Consider the following 14,578-nt stretch of genomic DNA (forward strand, 5'->3'; position numbering starts at 1 on the left):
GCAGTTTGCTCTTTGCATTTTGCATTTTGCGGGCTTGTCTTCCCTTTGTCGTCTTGTCACATCAGAATCCTCTTCTGCTCCCGTCCCCCGGACCCCGACATCTCGAGAATGCCAATCTAGACTTTCCCATTATTTTCTATCCCGCTCTCGATCGAGGCAACCGTTGCCTTTGTTACCGCATTTACTCCCGTAGATTTGGACGACTCGGAGAAACTCCCACTATTGCCATGGCCGGCCCCGGCCCAGCGTTGTCCCCGACGCCCGAGGAGGAGGTCAAGCTCTACACGATTCATGTGAGTCCCGTTATAGGTTGTCGAAGCCATTGCTTCTGTAGGAACAGGTCGCTCATGGTAGTCGTGCCAGATTTCCAGCAAGTATCTCAATCTAACCAGGCAAAAACTCGAGCTCACGCGCCTTCCGCATGACGTGCCTCAGCCCGACAAGACTTCGTGGTGGGAACCCAAATCAACCATTGAGCCTTTGGTCGACTACTGGTGCGTTTCAAAACCCCCCTTGATTTCGTTCCCTTCCGTCTTGTGTGCTCTGGCGAGTAAAGACGAACCGACGCGTTGGGCTGATGTGGCTCGCGCTTGCCAACTCAGGTTGGAACAATATTCATGGCGCGATCAAGAAGCCCAATTGAACGCCAGTGTTCCTCAGTTCCGCACAGCCATTCGAACGGATGGCGCCGAAGCTCCGGTGCGAGTACACTTCATCCATTCGCGATCGACACAAGCCGATGCTGTACCGTTGCTCTTGATACCCCCGTTCCCGTTTACAAACCTTTCCATGACGCACCTAATCCGCCCTTTCACGGCGCCGGATGACGCAGCCAATGGTACTTCTTTCCACCTAGTCATCCCGTCCTTGCCCGGGTTGGGATTCAGCGACGCCATCAGCAGCAATCAGCGCATGGTTCCGCTCATCTGCGAAATGTTGGATGCCTTGATGAAGCGACTGGGCTACCGAATCTACCTGGCCACCAACACGATTTCCTCTCCCAATTCTGTCGCGGACATTGATTTCAGAATCATCAACCACATTGCTTATGCGTATCCCGACTCGTGCGTTGGTGCTCATCTGCTATCACCGCCGTGTCAGGCGCCAACTTGGCAAGCAGCCCCGCTGGAATGGGTCAAGTGGAAAATGATGACGAGCCTGCGGACGCCGGGCTTGGGATACACGCGAGACGACATTGCCGCTCTTCGAAAGCACAGGCCGCCCAGACAAGGCAAGCAAAGGGGGCTCTCTCTCGTCCCGGGCCTGGATAGCAAGGCATTCGAATCGAATATGCTTGCCTATGCACTGTGTGACTCGCCGACAGGCCTGCTGCTGTTCGTCATCATGGTTTTGCGGCTGTTGGGGCCGAAGCACGACTTCTCCAGCGGAGACATCATCCAGCTTGCCGAACTTACGTGGCTTCCAGGGCCGGAAGGGACCATGAGACTATGGGCGCATTGCTCGTCGGAACGGGACGAGCTGCCGCGCCCATCGCGGAAGCCCAAGGTCGGCATCACTGCGTTTTCGGGATCCACGGATGGTGAGACGGGTACGCAGCAGCAGACATGTTCAGCTGCGTCCAGTCCAGACGTGCACACGTGCTTGGCTTGGGCGAAGACGACATACAATGTCGTGTCGTGGCAAAAAGCGCCTGGTAGTTCTGGATTACTAGCGTGGGAGAGACCGGAGGTCCTGGTCGCCGGCGTGAGAGCGTTGGCCAAAGTGGTTTTCCCCAAAGATGACAGCAGAAGACAGGCTGCCAAAGAGGCTGCCAAGAAGCCCCGCATAACTTCGTTGGAGAGAGTCGTCCTCGGGGAGAACGAATCAGCCCGAGCTGAAGGGTCGGGCACCACCATACGAGGCGATGCACCGCCGACGCTCGCGTCAGACGACGATGTTGAGAGGGCGCAAACAAAGCAGGGTACATCAACGGACGCGAAGGGAGCGAAACGCCCACCAACGCCCTTGTTTCCCCTCGCTTGGGGCCAACGTAGCGAAGCGGTTCGGGAAAGCAGACATGCGAGCCGGAGTTCTAGTGGCGGGAGTCCGACGACGATGAAGCCGCTCACGAGTGGTTAACAGGGCTGGGTCGGGTTTTCTGCAGTGCATGTTGTGGCTGTTGCCGTTATGGACAGTAATGTGCGCAATCGTCTTTCAACACCCATAAACATAGATAGCAAGCAGCATAATACCATGTGAAAGTAATGCCGCTTGTCAATTGATTGATGGCTTGAGCCTTGGAGCCAGCCAACCACCCACGAGGGCCGCAAACGGTCTCGAGACATGGTTACTCAGCAGGACCTGGCCCGTGCGCAGCAACGCCAACAAATCCATTGACACTTGCGCCGCCTGGGCGAATATGTGGCTTCCCTGGAAACCTCCACTACGCTTTGCGAGCGTTCGTCGGCCCAATTATCCAAACGCATAACCAACGGGTGCTCGCTGGAAGGGGAATTTCGCTTCACGGGGGCGGCATTTTCCATTCATTCGCGCCAGATGATGCCACGTTCGGCTCCGACATAACCGCCCACACACCCCCCCCCGGCCTCTTCTTCCCTCGACCCAAACACCAGTTCCAGGAAATCCCCATGTCTGCCCGCTATGGGGGCGGCGGCCCGATGCGCAAAGGCAACGATTTTGGACACTGGGGCTGGCCGGATGAGCGCGACGCTCACGGCGACGGCCGGCCAAGACATCGGGCTGAGCGATACGGCTCCCTTTCGCACTCACCGCGTGGCCCCCCCCCAGCCGCTCGAAACAACATGCCTTCCCGAGCTCGCGTCCACGACAGCAGCGCCGAGAGGCAAATCGCGTCGGTTCTGGAGAATATCCGGTCCGAGTGGCCCTCCATGTGCCAGAGCAACTCGGTACCGGTCCAGCTCGCGCTGCAGTTGTTGGACACGAGCTCGGTCGGCCGAGCCCACGAATATCGCAAGTTCCAGGATTCCCACAAGTATCTCCAGGACTCGTTGAAGAACATTGTCCACGAGCACCACCAGGGCTTCAACAGCTCCATAGGCACCTTTCACAAGATCCAAGGCAGCATCCAGGCGTCGCAGAAGCGTGTCCGCGGCCTCAAAGAGTCGCTGGCGAGCGCCAAGGCGAGCCTGTGCTCCACCGATCCCGAGCTCCGCAAGCTCTCCCAAACCTCGCGGGAATACGACGAGCTGCTGCAGACGTTGAACGAGCTGGACGACTTGCGCGCCGTGCCTGATCAGCTGGAGGCCCGGATCTCGGAGAAGCGATTCCTGGCCGCCGTGGAGATGCTGCAAAACGCGCTGAGAAAGCTCAGACGCCCAGAGCTGGATGGCATCGGCGCCCTCAACGACCTACGGCTGTACCTGGTCAACCAGGAAACGGTGCTGATGGACATTCTCGTCGAGGAGCTGCACGACCACCTGTACCTCAAGTCGCCGTACTGCCAGGAGAGGTGGCAAATCCTCGCCAAGACGCAAGGCGCCTCTGCTGACGGGTATGGGGACGCCAGCATCGTCTCGCCCTTTCACGCCGCGCTGGAAGCCATCGATCTGGAAAAGGCTGTGGCGGAGGACCCCATGAAGAATCCCGAAGCGGACACGTTCAACTACATCGGATTGCTCGTGGAAGCCTTGAACAAGCTGGGTCGTTTGCAGAACGCCGTGGAAACTCTCAAGCAGAGGATGCCGGTCGAGCTATTCGGCGTCGTCAACGAGACCATCAACGAGGTCGATCAGAGACACCCAAGCTCTCTTCGCGGGGCCCACGGCAAGTCGGACGGGATACTGGTCTACAACAATAGGGAGACGCAGATGCGGGCAGACGTCATTTACGACCTGCTGTGGACGCTGTACGCAAAGTTTGAGGCCATTGCCGAGGCGCAGCGCGTGTTTCACGAATTCATCAAGGCTCTGATCCGACGCGAAGGGGCGGGCAACAACGGCGCTCTGCTGGGAAGCTTCAAGGAGCTGTGGAATCTCTACCAGAATGAGATACGGTCGCTACTGCACAACTACGTCACCACGGACGCGGACGTCTACCAATCCGACTCTCCGGTCCCCGGAGCCCATTTCAACGGCAAGAAGGATGCCGCGCGGGAGCACCTGTTCAAGTTTTCCGAAACGGAAAACAAGGCGCTGGACCTGGCGACCGAGTTTGACGCCCTGGAAGTCATCATCCAGGCAACTGTCCCGGGCCTGACCAGCACCTCCCGCAAGACGGGGCCGGATTCCAAGAGGAACCGGGTCGCCTTGGACGGCGGCCTGGTCCGGCGAGACACGGACCAAGGGCTCGTGGGCTCCGGCAAACCTTGCGCCGGGTCCTACAAGTCTCTCGTCGAGCCCAGCGTGTTCAACATGAGCCTGCTGCTGCCACCCACTCTGACGTTTCTCCAACGGCTAAAGACGATTGTGCCTCCCGGGTCGGACCTGGCCACGAGCACGTTGACGACCTTTTTGGACAACTTCCTCGTCAACGTCTTCCAGCCCCAGCTGGACGAGACGCTGAGCAAGCTGGGCGACACGGTGTTCGGAGAAGCCAGCTCGTTCGTGCAGGACCAAGCCTGGAGCCAGGCGGCGCCGAGGCCGATATTCAAAGGGACGACCCTCTTCTTCCAGGTCGTCACCGCGTTCTGCAAGATGCTGGGCACGATCCCGCCGGATCAGGCGCTGAGCTCGCTCATCCTGACGCAAATGCTGCGCTACTTTGATCGGTGCTTCCGCTGGTACGGGTCCCTGGTGACCAAGACGGGGGACGAAGGCGTCGAGGCCAAAAACTTGCGGGCGGCCGCGCGCCTGTCCATGAAGTCGGGCTCGTTGCAGGCCGCAACGAAGCAGCTGTGGAGCTCGCCGGATGCCCAGGCGGAGCTCATTGACCAGGAGATTGGCGAGTTGATTGAGCAGACAAACGAGTCGAAGCTGGACACGGGCGACATAATCCAGGACCGGGACACAGTCTCGTCGCTGTGCCTCTTGTACACGAGCATGAGGTGGCTTGCGGCCAAGATTTCGGGTTTGCGGCACATAACAGCGCACGAGACCGACTCTTCGATCCAAGCCCCTCGACAGGCGAACCGTCGATGGACTCTGACGGCCGACCACGACAAGGCGGCATATGACCAAGGACAGGTGCACCTGCCCCTGACGGAGGAATCAGCGCAGTGAGTGGTGTTTGCGTCTCTCCCCCTCCCCCCCCCCCCTTCACCGTTTCCCTTTTATCTTCCAACTGAGAGTGGCAACGAGGGCAAACATATATATATATATATATGTATATATATATATATAAAAGGCTTACAGTAGTGGTTAGAAAGTTTGACAACATCGTTGCCTCGTATGAAGAGCTTGCCATGACGGCCCTTCTCACGCTTCACATGGAAGTGCGGTGCCGAATCGTCCACTCGTTGCAAAACGTCCTCTGTCCCGACCTTGCCCCGTATCTGCTGGACCAGGAGGTGCGCGAGCCGGACCCCCAGATCCTCGGGCTCAACCACGAGCTCGTCATCCTGGACGAGACGATTGTTCGCCACCTGCGCGACAAGGAGGTGTCGTTTGTGCGCAACGGGCTCGGCCGCCTCATCAACACGTACCTGGTGCGCAACGCCAGGCTGGCGTCGCCGATGAACGACAAGGGCTGCGGGCGGATGCAGCTCAACATACTGGTGCTCCAGCAGAACCTCAAGAACATAGAGCAGGGCGTCGACCTGGCCAGGTCGGCCAACTACTTTGCCCTGTTTGAGCAGGGGCCGGACGCTATCGTGGAGAAGGCGAGGCAGGCAAAGGACAAGGCGGCGGCGGCGGCGGACGGGGATGGGGATGGGGATGCTGATGCGGGTGCGGGTGCGGGTGCGGGTGCGGATGCGGATGCTTTTACGTACGAGGAGCTGGGGGCGCTGATGGAGCTGTGCTTTAGCGAGCCGATGGCGGACAAGGAGAGGGGCATTGCGAGCGCTGCGCGCAGGAGGATGGACGAGAAGCTGCAGGAACTGAGGGAGCATCTGGGGCAGTCATGACGGGGGGCGTGGACAATGGGACATGCGAAGCGGCGGGGAAGCTGGGCGCAAGGGGAAAACTGGGCGGTCAGTCGGACGCCGGCGTAGTTGTGTGCGGCAGCGGCAAAAGCTGGGTTTACTGGTGGTCCGGATGCAGGTTTTGAGGGCAATTGCGCAGGCTGTCCATGTGTGATGTGTGGTGTGAGGGGGGGGGGGTTGATGGGTGACGCGATGACTTGCGCAAGAGATGTTCCACAGACACGGCGGCAAATGACAATGTGCCAAAGCAACCAGTTCCCCCTGCGCGCCGCAAAGAGCACGCAACCGCAACCGCAACCGCAACCGCCCGTCCCTTGGCCGCGCTTGACCTCCGGCAAAACCCCCTTCCCACGGGGCGGTGACGCAAGGGGACGCTTTCGCGGCGACGCATTTTCCAAGGCTTGGCCGCTCGGGGCGCCAATGCAAACATGTCATTTCCGTCCGTCCCCCTCCAGCGGGGTGCAGATGCAGGCGGGCAGCTAGGGGGGATGGATGGTTTCTCGCAACAAGGCTGCAGCAAGCGGCTCGGCGGACGTCTCGGACAACTGGCGGGCCGTCACGTCATGTGCCGGCAGGCTGGGGAGACTGGTGGGAGCGAGAGCGAGAGCGTACGGGGGTTGAGGAGGCGTGGGGGCTTGGTGCTTTGGCATGAGCGAAGCATGACGGAGCGGTGATGGTTGGGCGGCTGTGGCTGATGGTGGTGGTGATGCTGATGCTGATGCTGGTCGTGATGGTGATGGTGATGGTGATGGTGATGGTGATGGTGATGGTGATGGTGATGGTGATGCCGATGCTGATGGTGATGCCGATGCCGATGCTGATGCTGATGCCGATGCTGATGCTGATGCCGATGCTGATGCTGATGCTGATGCTGATGCTGATGCTGATGCTGATGCTGATGCTGATGCTGATGCCGATGCTGATGCTGATGCCGATGCTGATGCTGATGCAGTCGTCCGGCGGGTGAGCGAGTCTGGCGGGGGCACGAGGCGCTGTTTTGCCCGGGCCATGGGCGTGAGATGCACAGAGTCGTCTGATGACGGGGGTGTTCGGGGCTGCTGCGGAATGTGACTGGAGCAGGCCTGCAGCGCGTCGTCGCGTGCGCGTCACGCTGGAGAGTGTGCCGGCCGTTTTAGCGCCGTGGATAGTCCGTACATCAACCAGCCTTGCACCCAGACTTGACGCACGCCTCGGCTGCTGATTCCAGTCCCTTTTGACGCTGCTGTTGCCTGGCCTCTCGCAGCGAAAAAAAGGATTTGTGCCTGTGTCTGTCTGGTGGAGTCCGTCTGGCGAGTCCGTCTGGCTGCCCTGCCCTGCCCCGCCCCGCCCCGCCCGCTTGTACGGAGTATGGACGATGAATGATGAAGCTGGCACCTTCCTGCAATTCGGCAGCCCGTCGCTGATTGGCCTGATTGGCCTGATTGGCCTGATTGGCCTGGTTGGCCTGGTTGGCCTGGTTGGCCTGATTGGCCCCTCCCGGCTCAGGATTCGGGCCCTTCCTTGCCCCGTGCCCATCTCGCGCCCACGCACCGCACGCATCTTGCGTCCCCATGCACCTGGCTGCCCGGCTGCCCGGCCGCCCAACCAACCAGGCTCCCAGACCCACCATCATCTCGTCTGGCCGGGCCACCCCCCTGCAGAGCCTCCCTTGCTCACCGCCACCCCCCTCCCCCCAACCACTCCCCCCTTTCGCCAGCAGGGCAGCCGCCTTCCTTTTCCTCTCGCTCAAGTCGGGAGTCAGTCCTTGCCGCGCATTGATCCGTTGTTCCTGGTCGCCTCGTTTCATTCTGGAATCCGACCTTTTTTTTTTCTTTTCTTTTCTTTTTTTTCTTTCTCTTTTTTCCCTTTTTTTTTTGGCCCAATTTCGCCTTTCTCACCCCCCTCCTTCATCCGACCCGGCCTGTCCCCCTCTTGCTTTCTTTGTTGCTGCTGCTGCTGCTGTCGCTGCTGTTGATGCTTCTCTCCCTCTCTTTTTCTTCGTCGTTTCCCTCCCCCCCCTCTCTCTTTCAGGCTTTTACGTGCCGTTTTTTTTTTTTTTCTCTTTGCAACGCCACGCAACGCAACGCAACGCAACGCCACGCCACGCCACGCCCTGGCCAAGCAGGGCGACGACGGGCAAAAGGCGCCACCTCCTCCTCCCAGCCACTTCCCTCCTCCAGCCAGACGTCTGGTCGCTGTCTGTCCGCGCGCGCTGCTGACCGACCCCCTGAGCGAACTCGAATTCGTTGTTTGGCAACCGCTACAAGCAGACCGTCCGCCGCAACCTGCTGTGAGAGAACCAACTGGCCATTGAGCAACGGCACAAGTCGAGTTGCAATCGACGCTTCTGCATCTGGCCGGCTCCGGCTTCCACTGCCTTTGCCCTTGCCCTCTTTTTTTTTTTTTTTTTTTTTTTTTTTTTTTTTTTTTTCCACTTTACTTGTCGCCTCCTGCTGCCCCTTTCTTTTGCCGAAACGTGTTGGCGTCCCGCCTGTTGCGTCTCCACCAGCCACATCCAACTCTGGCGCCCCGTCATCGCCAGACATTGCAATTCGGGAGTCAATCTTTCGACAGAGCCACCGAGTCACCACGTCGGCCCAGGCACCATCGCACGAGGCGTCGCTTGCAAACCTGCAGGGCCTGCTTCATCGCCAGTGCTCTCTCGCGTCCTGCCCATCGATCGGCCTGCCCATCGACTCATCATGGCGAACCCGTAAGTTTCTACGTGGAACCTCCCCTTTGCCCGCGTCGTCCCATGATCCCCTAGGCAGAAGATTCCCTACGCGCGTCTCTGCACGAGGCTCGACATTGTACGCATGCCTTTCTTTTTAACACGGCACCCACAGACTCGGTAATGCCTTGCGCTCCTTTTGGCACTCTATGACGAGCTACGACAGACGTAAGTGCCCTTGGACAGTGGCGAGACACCCTCTTCTAGTCTTCAAAAGAAGGGAAGGGAAAAGAAAAGGACGAAAGAAAACGAAGAACCCCAGCAAAGGGAGAGGCGCTGACGCTTTGCAGACTCTTCGTTCGATTCACCCCAGCGAACCGGCCGGCACGTTCCCCTGCACAATGACCGCAACGGCATCCTCACGGGCGTTGCTACAGCCTCCGAGTCTCGCGCCGACGTCAGCTCCCCCTACTCGGACGAAGCTGGCCGCGGCTCGCCCATTCGAAACGGCAATCAAAGCCCCATAGCCAGAGGCTACTCTCCCGGAATGCGCTCGCAGTCTGCTCATCATGGCGACGGTTTCGAGGTGCAGAGCCCCGGTGACGTCCCTTTGCAGCCTTTTCAGGACGGTCTTCCTCCCCCCCCCCCCGTTCGATACTCGTGGCAGCGCATCGACTCGTGGGCCGAGGAAAACTACCCGGAGCTGCGGGATCAACTGTGCGAAGGGGCCACGAACAACGACCTCAACGACCTGGAACATCAGCTCGACTGCTCCCTGCCTCAGGACGTCCGCGACTCTCTCATGGTTCACGATGGTCAGGAAAGGGGCGGGAATCCCACCGGCATCCTCTTCGGCTCCATGCTGATGGACTGCGAGGAGATTGTGCAAGAGTGGGAGACTTGGAGACGAGTGAATGAGCAGTATCTCTTGGAAACAACAATGACCAAGCCGACGACTCCATCCAAAACGTTTGGCGGCAGCGGCGAGGCTTCGTCCTCGAAGCAACCCCCCCCACGCCCCAGCAGCTCGTCGTCCTCGGCCGGCGACGGCGAGTGGCGGCAAAGCCTCCTTGCGCGTCAGGGATCCGTGCCGCCAAACGCCGTGCAGAAGGCGTACGCTCACGCCGGCTGGATCCCGCTGGTTCGAGATTGGGGCGGCAACAACCTGGCCGTCGACCTGGCACCCGGTCCCAACGGGCGATGGGGTCAAATCATCCTGTTTGGCCGAGACTACGACACGAAATACGTCGTGGCGCGCTCCTGGGGCGCGCTCCTCTCCCTCGTCGCCGACGACCTCAACAGCGGCAAGTGGTTTGTGGACGAGGATAGCGGCGAGCTCAAGCTGCGGGAATTCAAAGACGCCCGCGTCGAGCCGGCGTATTTCAACATCCTGCGATGGAGAATGGATCAAAAGTACGGACGCCGCGGGCCCGCCAGCAAGCGGCAGTCGACGGCGGCAAAGAAGGCCACCTCGCCTCGCGGCTCCCGCTCCGCCTCGCCTTACGGCAGTCCCGTGGAGCCCAACGGCGGCGACGCAAGGGGCCGCTCGCTGCAACGAATAAACGGATCGTCACCACTGGTCAGCCCGATGGGGGCTGGGGGGTATGGCAAGGCTCCTCTGAGTAGGGTCACGGAGGAAACGACGATTCCGGAGATTCCAAGTGCGCAGATTGAGCCAAGCCAGCTGGTCGAGGTTGAGACGCCGCGGCAGAGCGAGGAAGCCAAGAACAGTCTTGCAAGCACCGCCACCCTCGCTCCCTCGGAATCCGATTTGTTCAAGGACAAGGAGAATGAAAACCCGGACAAACCCTTTTTGAACGTTAAAGTGCCGGCCATCAAGGACGACACGATGAAGACGATTGAGATTTAAGGTGGTGACGCCCCAAGGACGGGGGGGAGTGCAAAGAAGAAGAAATCAAGTACAGGAGCTCGATCTCTTTTCCACGGCCGGGTCTCGTGCTGAAGCTTTGCATCGTCGCATCACCAGCTGACGCTGGGCTATTTTATTTTTTTTTCTATCTTTTTTTTTTTTTTTTCGTCCCTCTTTGGCACGCCGAGGCCAGGATTTCGTATCGGGACGGTAGAAATCCTGGACGGCGCTGACTTGATTGTTCCATATGCAGCAAATCACAGCGGAGTTTATGGCGTCGGACAAGCCAGAGCGGGCTTGTTGTTTGGAACCTTTCTGACCGACGGGATCCCGTTGGCATTCCGCGACGGCATCCGAGATGGGAATCCGAGATGGGAATCCGGGATGGAAATCCGGGATTGGAACCCGGGATGGGAACCCGAGAGGATGGTCAAGCGGACGCAGCAGCAACCAGCATCCCGAGTGCACGTGTGTTGTCTTTTTGTTCTCTTGTTTGCAGGGCCACACCTCGACAGCATGCTGCCCATGCTGCCCATGATTCATTTTTTGGACTTGCCTCGTGGCCATGGCCATCACGTGGCTGGGTCTATGCATGTTGTTGTTGTCGCGCCTGGCCTCGTGGATTTTTTTGCCTTTTCCTTTTTTTTTCAAACCCCCTTTTCCTTTTTACTTTTCTTCTCTTGCCCTTGGCGCCTGTCACATTATTCTACAAGTCCGGTTTGTATGTGTATGCCGCGGGCGAGGCGGGAATTTGTATTTTAGCCGACTGTCGTGGACGGACGGACAGATTAGAGTATTGAGGAGTGATGATGGCGGCGCAGCTGTGCAGCCGAGTGCGAAGTGAGTTGTGAAGAGTGTTTGAGGTGTGTTTGAGGTGCGTTTGAGGTGTGGTGAGTTGTGATGTGAGTTGATGTAGTCTGAATGCAGTCTGAATGTAGTCTACAGATGTAGTCTACGAATGTAGTCTGAATGTAGTCTGAATGTAGTCTACAGATGTAGTCAACGAATGTAGTCTGAATGTAGTCTGAATGTAGTCATGAATGTAGTCTGAATGTAGTCCATGAATGTAGTCTATGAATACGAGTCTGTTTGTGAGTCTTGTGAGTAAAGAATGCCGCCGCTAGAAGAACCTGCAGCAATTCTTTTCCCCCATGTTCGTCTATTCTTGCCTGCCTGCCTGCCTGCTTGCTTGCTTGCTTCTTTCGTTCCCTCTTTCGTCCGTCCTTGCTATTTCTTTGTTCTTGGATACATGTTCTCTTGTTGGTTGATTCCGCACGTCGACCGCAGGCCTCCAGTCTTCAATGGCAGAGGCAGAGGCAAAGGCAAAGGCAAAGGCAAGGGCAAACCAGGGGCGGCCCGGCGCTAGACGAGTCTGGCGGGATGGCTCACGCGGGTGGTTTGCCGAGGCGCGCGGTCCGGGCTGGCTGGTACGGAGGCGTGCTGGTCATCGAGACGCACTTGATCAAAGCGCGCTTGATCAAGAGTCCTCTTCGTGAAGATGGCAGGCCATGCTCTTTACCGAGATGTATTCTTTTAGTGCGACGGACGCCGTTCGCAGTGCTCTTTATCGAGGGTGCTCTTCTTCAAGGCGTCACGCCATGCCCTTTAGCGAGATATGTCCTTTATCAAGACGGACTTTACCAAGACATGCTACTTCCTCAAGACGGACGTTACCAAGACATGCCATTTATCAAGACAGACTCTACCAAGACATGCACTTATCAAGACAGACTCCACCAAGACATGCCCTTATCAAGACGCCCTTTACCAAGATGCTACTTCCTCAAGACGCTTCACTAGGACGCACTTCAGCAGAATGCCCTGCTTCAAGTTACGCTACTTCCTCAAGTCATATTTTTGTCAAGACACCACCAAGACGCGTCACCAAGAGCGCTCTTCGTCATGCTCCTTCAGACAAGCTGGGTATCCACAGCACCACTATGTACAGCCGAGGCAGACGCTCCGAATCAGACCCTCCACCTGCGCCCTTGCAGCCAGCAGCCCAGCCCCCTCACCCACCCACCCATCTTCCGTTGATCACCATCATTCATCAACTTGGCCTGGGCATCACGCGGCCATCACGCGGCCATCACGCAACGAAGCGCAGGGCGCGGCGCGCGCGGCGCGCGCGGCGGCTGCGCTTGGAAGCGAGCGCCAGCTTGAGCTCGCTGGCCTGTCCGGGGGAGCAGCTCGTGCCGTGGGCGACGGGCTGGGCGGCAGACCACTGGCCGCTGGCGCAGCGCTGGAAGGCGGTGCCGCCGACGCAGTTCCACTGGCCTTCCGGCGAGCATGCGGTGCCGGCTGGGAAGGCGCCCGAGCTGCCGGACGGCGGGGGCGTGTTGCCGTTGGAACCAGACGGCGGGGGCGTGTTGCCGTTGGAACCAGACGGCGGAGGCGTGTTGCCGTTGGAACTGGATGGCGGAGGCGTGTTGCCGTCGGAACCAGACGGCGGAGGCGTGGTGCCGTTGGAACCGGACGGCGGAGGCGTGTTGCCGCCGGTGGGAACGGCCGCGGGCGTCGTCGGTGCGGGCTGCGTCTCGGCGGGCTGGCTCTGGGTGATAAAGACTCCGCCAGGAATCGTGGGAGAGGCGGCAGCGGAAGAAGCTGGGGGCGAAGCGGGGGGAGAGCCGCCGCCGCTACCCCCACCGCTACCGCTTCCGCTACCGCTTCCGCTACCGCCGCCGCCGCCGCCGGCAGCCGGCTTTTGGCAGTTGCCGGTAAACCGCGCCCCTTTGAAAGCATCCATGGCGGCCCCCCCAAAGCTGTCGACGTCCTTGCCCGGGTTGGGGAATATGACGTCGGAGCCCTCGACGGTGGTGCAGCCGTTGTTGACGTTGGCGACAAACATGTCGGGCAGCGTGTTGAGAAAGGACGAGGAGCCGCCCGACCCCGTGACGGTCAGGGGAGCGCAGTTCATGTACATCTCCCGGTTCCCGATCCTGTTGAACCACGTCCAGGCGAGCGTGTAGTTGCCGGCGGCCATCTCCTTGGGAATGGTAAAGTCGTAGGTGAAGGGGTCCTTGGAGCTGGGGTTGTCCCCCAGGTTGCCCGGCGTGTTCTTGGCGGGACACCCGCCGTGGATCGACTTGATGACCTTCCAGACCGAGTTCTTGTTCGGCTTGAGGTCGGTCGTGACGGAGAGCTGGCAGGATCCGCCGCCGTGGACCGCCGAGCCCGTGAACTCGAGCTTCTGCGAGCTCCCCTGGGGGTAGACGTTGCTGGCGCCCTCGGCCGAGTACGTCACCTTGCCGACCTTGCAGGGGAAGTCGCTTCCGTTGTCCAGCAGCGGGCCGTTGGTGAGCTTGGACTTGTCGTACGGAGCGGGGTTGGCCAGCAACATGTGAGCACTGGCATAGGCAGCCATGCTGGTGAGTGCCAACGTCCTGGTCAGCATTGTGATGAAAACCTAGACCGTGCCGGACGGAAGATTCCAAAGTTGCTGCGTAGAATGTTGCCAGAATCTATTCCACGAAAGGCGGGGGGTTTTTTTTTTCTGTGCCTTCTTCTCTAAAGAAAAAAAAGGGGGGGTATATGAAGCAAAAAGAGACAAAATAAAGGAATAAGAGAGAAAAAAAGTAAATAAAGTAAACCTGACCCGAGCCAGTCGATATTGTCAGCAGCTATTCAGATCTCATGTTTTCACCTTTGGGAAAGATGAGAGGTTTCCCAAGATTGATAGCAAACGTTGGGTTCGGCAGGCATCAACCAGAAAGCGTTTGCTCTGCTTCTTATGACGGGTGTTGGAGAAGGGGGCCCCCTGGGGGGTCAAGGAGGTTAACATACGGGAAAAGGGGCGAGTCTGTACCACAGTTTCGTCGCCGGGTTGTGACCCTTTCAAATTCTAGCCAGAGAAGTTTGAAGGGAGTCGTCTACTGAAGCAAACAAGGTCTAGCCTTGGCAGGAGAAAGATGGTCAAGAAAGGAGGGAACGGAAGTTGTCTTTTGAAGACAAGCAGGAAAGCGGGACTGAAAAGACGGAATGTTTGTCTCGGCATGGCAAGACAGATGTGCGTGAGGCTGGGGAACTGCAGACCGTCTTATACCTTGGGCGGCTATGC

At 58.8% G+C, this 14,578-nt stretch overlaps 5 protein-coding genes across 5 annotated transcripts; 3 read left to right on the plus strand and 2 right to left on the minus strand.

Moving 5' to 3' along the window:
* Nucleotides 1-227: 227 nt before the first annotated feature.
* On the plus strand, nt 228-2,079 carry UV8b_06953 (uncharacterized protein; the record flags this gene model as incomplete). The annotated part of the gene is made up of 3 exons (XM_043144450.1): nt 228-293; nt 364-494; nt 603-2,079. The coding sequence occupies 3 exons, from the start codon at nt 228-230 to the stop codon at nt 2,077-2,079; spliced, it is 1,674 nt and encodes a 557-aa protein (XP_043000385.1).
* Nucleotides 2,080-2,588: 509 nt separating this feature from the next.
* UV8b_06954 (uncharacterized protein) lies at nt 2,589-5,983 on the plus strand (the record flags this gene model as incomplete). The annotated part of the gene is made up of 2 exons (XM_043144451.1): nt 2,589-5,134; nt 5,281-5,983. The coding sequence occupies 2 exons, from the start codon at nt 2,589-2,591 to the stop codon at nt 5,981-5,983; spliced, it is 3,249 nt and encodes a 1,082-aa protein (XP_043000386.1).
* A 579-nt stretch (nt 5,984-6,562) lies between these two features.
* On the minus strand, nt 6,563-7,787 carry UV8b_06955 (uncharacterized protein; the record flags this gene model as incomplete). The annotated part of the gene is made up of 2 exons (XM_043144452.1): nt 6,563-7,083; nt 7,376-7,787. 2 exons carry the CDS (start codon nt 7,785-7,787, stop codon nt 6,563-6,565), a joined length of 933 nt encoding a protein of 310 aa, XP_043000387.1.
* Nucleotides 7,788-8,682: 895 nt separating this feature from the next.
* On the plus strand, nt 8,683-10,521 carry UV8b_06956 (uncharacterized protein; the record flags this gene model as incomplete). The annotated part of the gene is made up of 3 exons (XM_043144453.1): nt 8,683-8,693; nt 8,827-8,879; nt 9,002-10,521. The coding sequence occupies 3 exons, from the start codon at nt 8,683-8,685 to the stop codon at nt 10,519-10,521; spliced, it is 1,584 nt and encodes a 527-aa protein (XP_043000388.1).
* A 2,089-nt stretch (nt 10,522-12,610) lies between these two features.
* Nucleotides 12,611-13,885, minus strand: UV8b_06957 (uncharacterized protein; the record flags this gene model as incomplete). The annotated part of the gene is made up of 1 exon (XM_043144454.1): nt 12,611-13,885. One exon carries the CDS (start codon nt 13,883-13,885, stop codon nt 12,611-12,613), a length of 1,275 nt encoding a protein of 424 aa, XP_043000389.1.
* Nucleotides 13,886-14,578: the final 693 nt, after the last annotated feature.

The sequence above is a fragment of the Ustilaginoidea virens genome, chromosome 5 (genome assembly GCF_000687475.1).
Source record: "Ustilaginoidea virens chromosome 5, complete sequence".
Classification (NCBI taxonomy): domain Eukaryota; kingdom Fungi; phylum Ascomycota; class Sordariomycetes; order Hypocreales; family Clavicipitaceae; genus Ustilaginoidea; species Ustilaginoidea virens.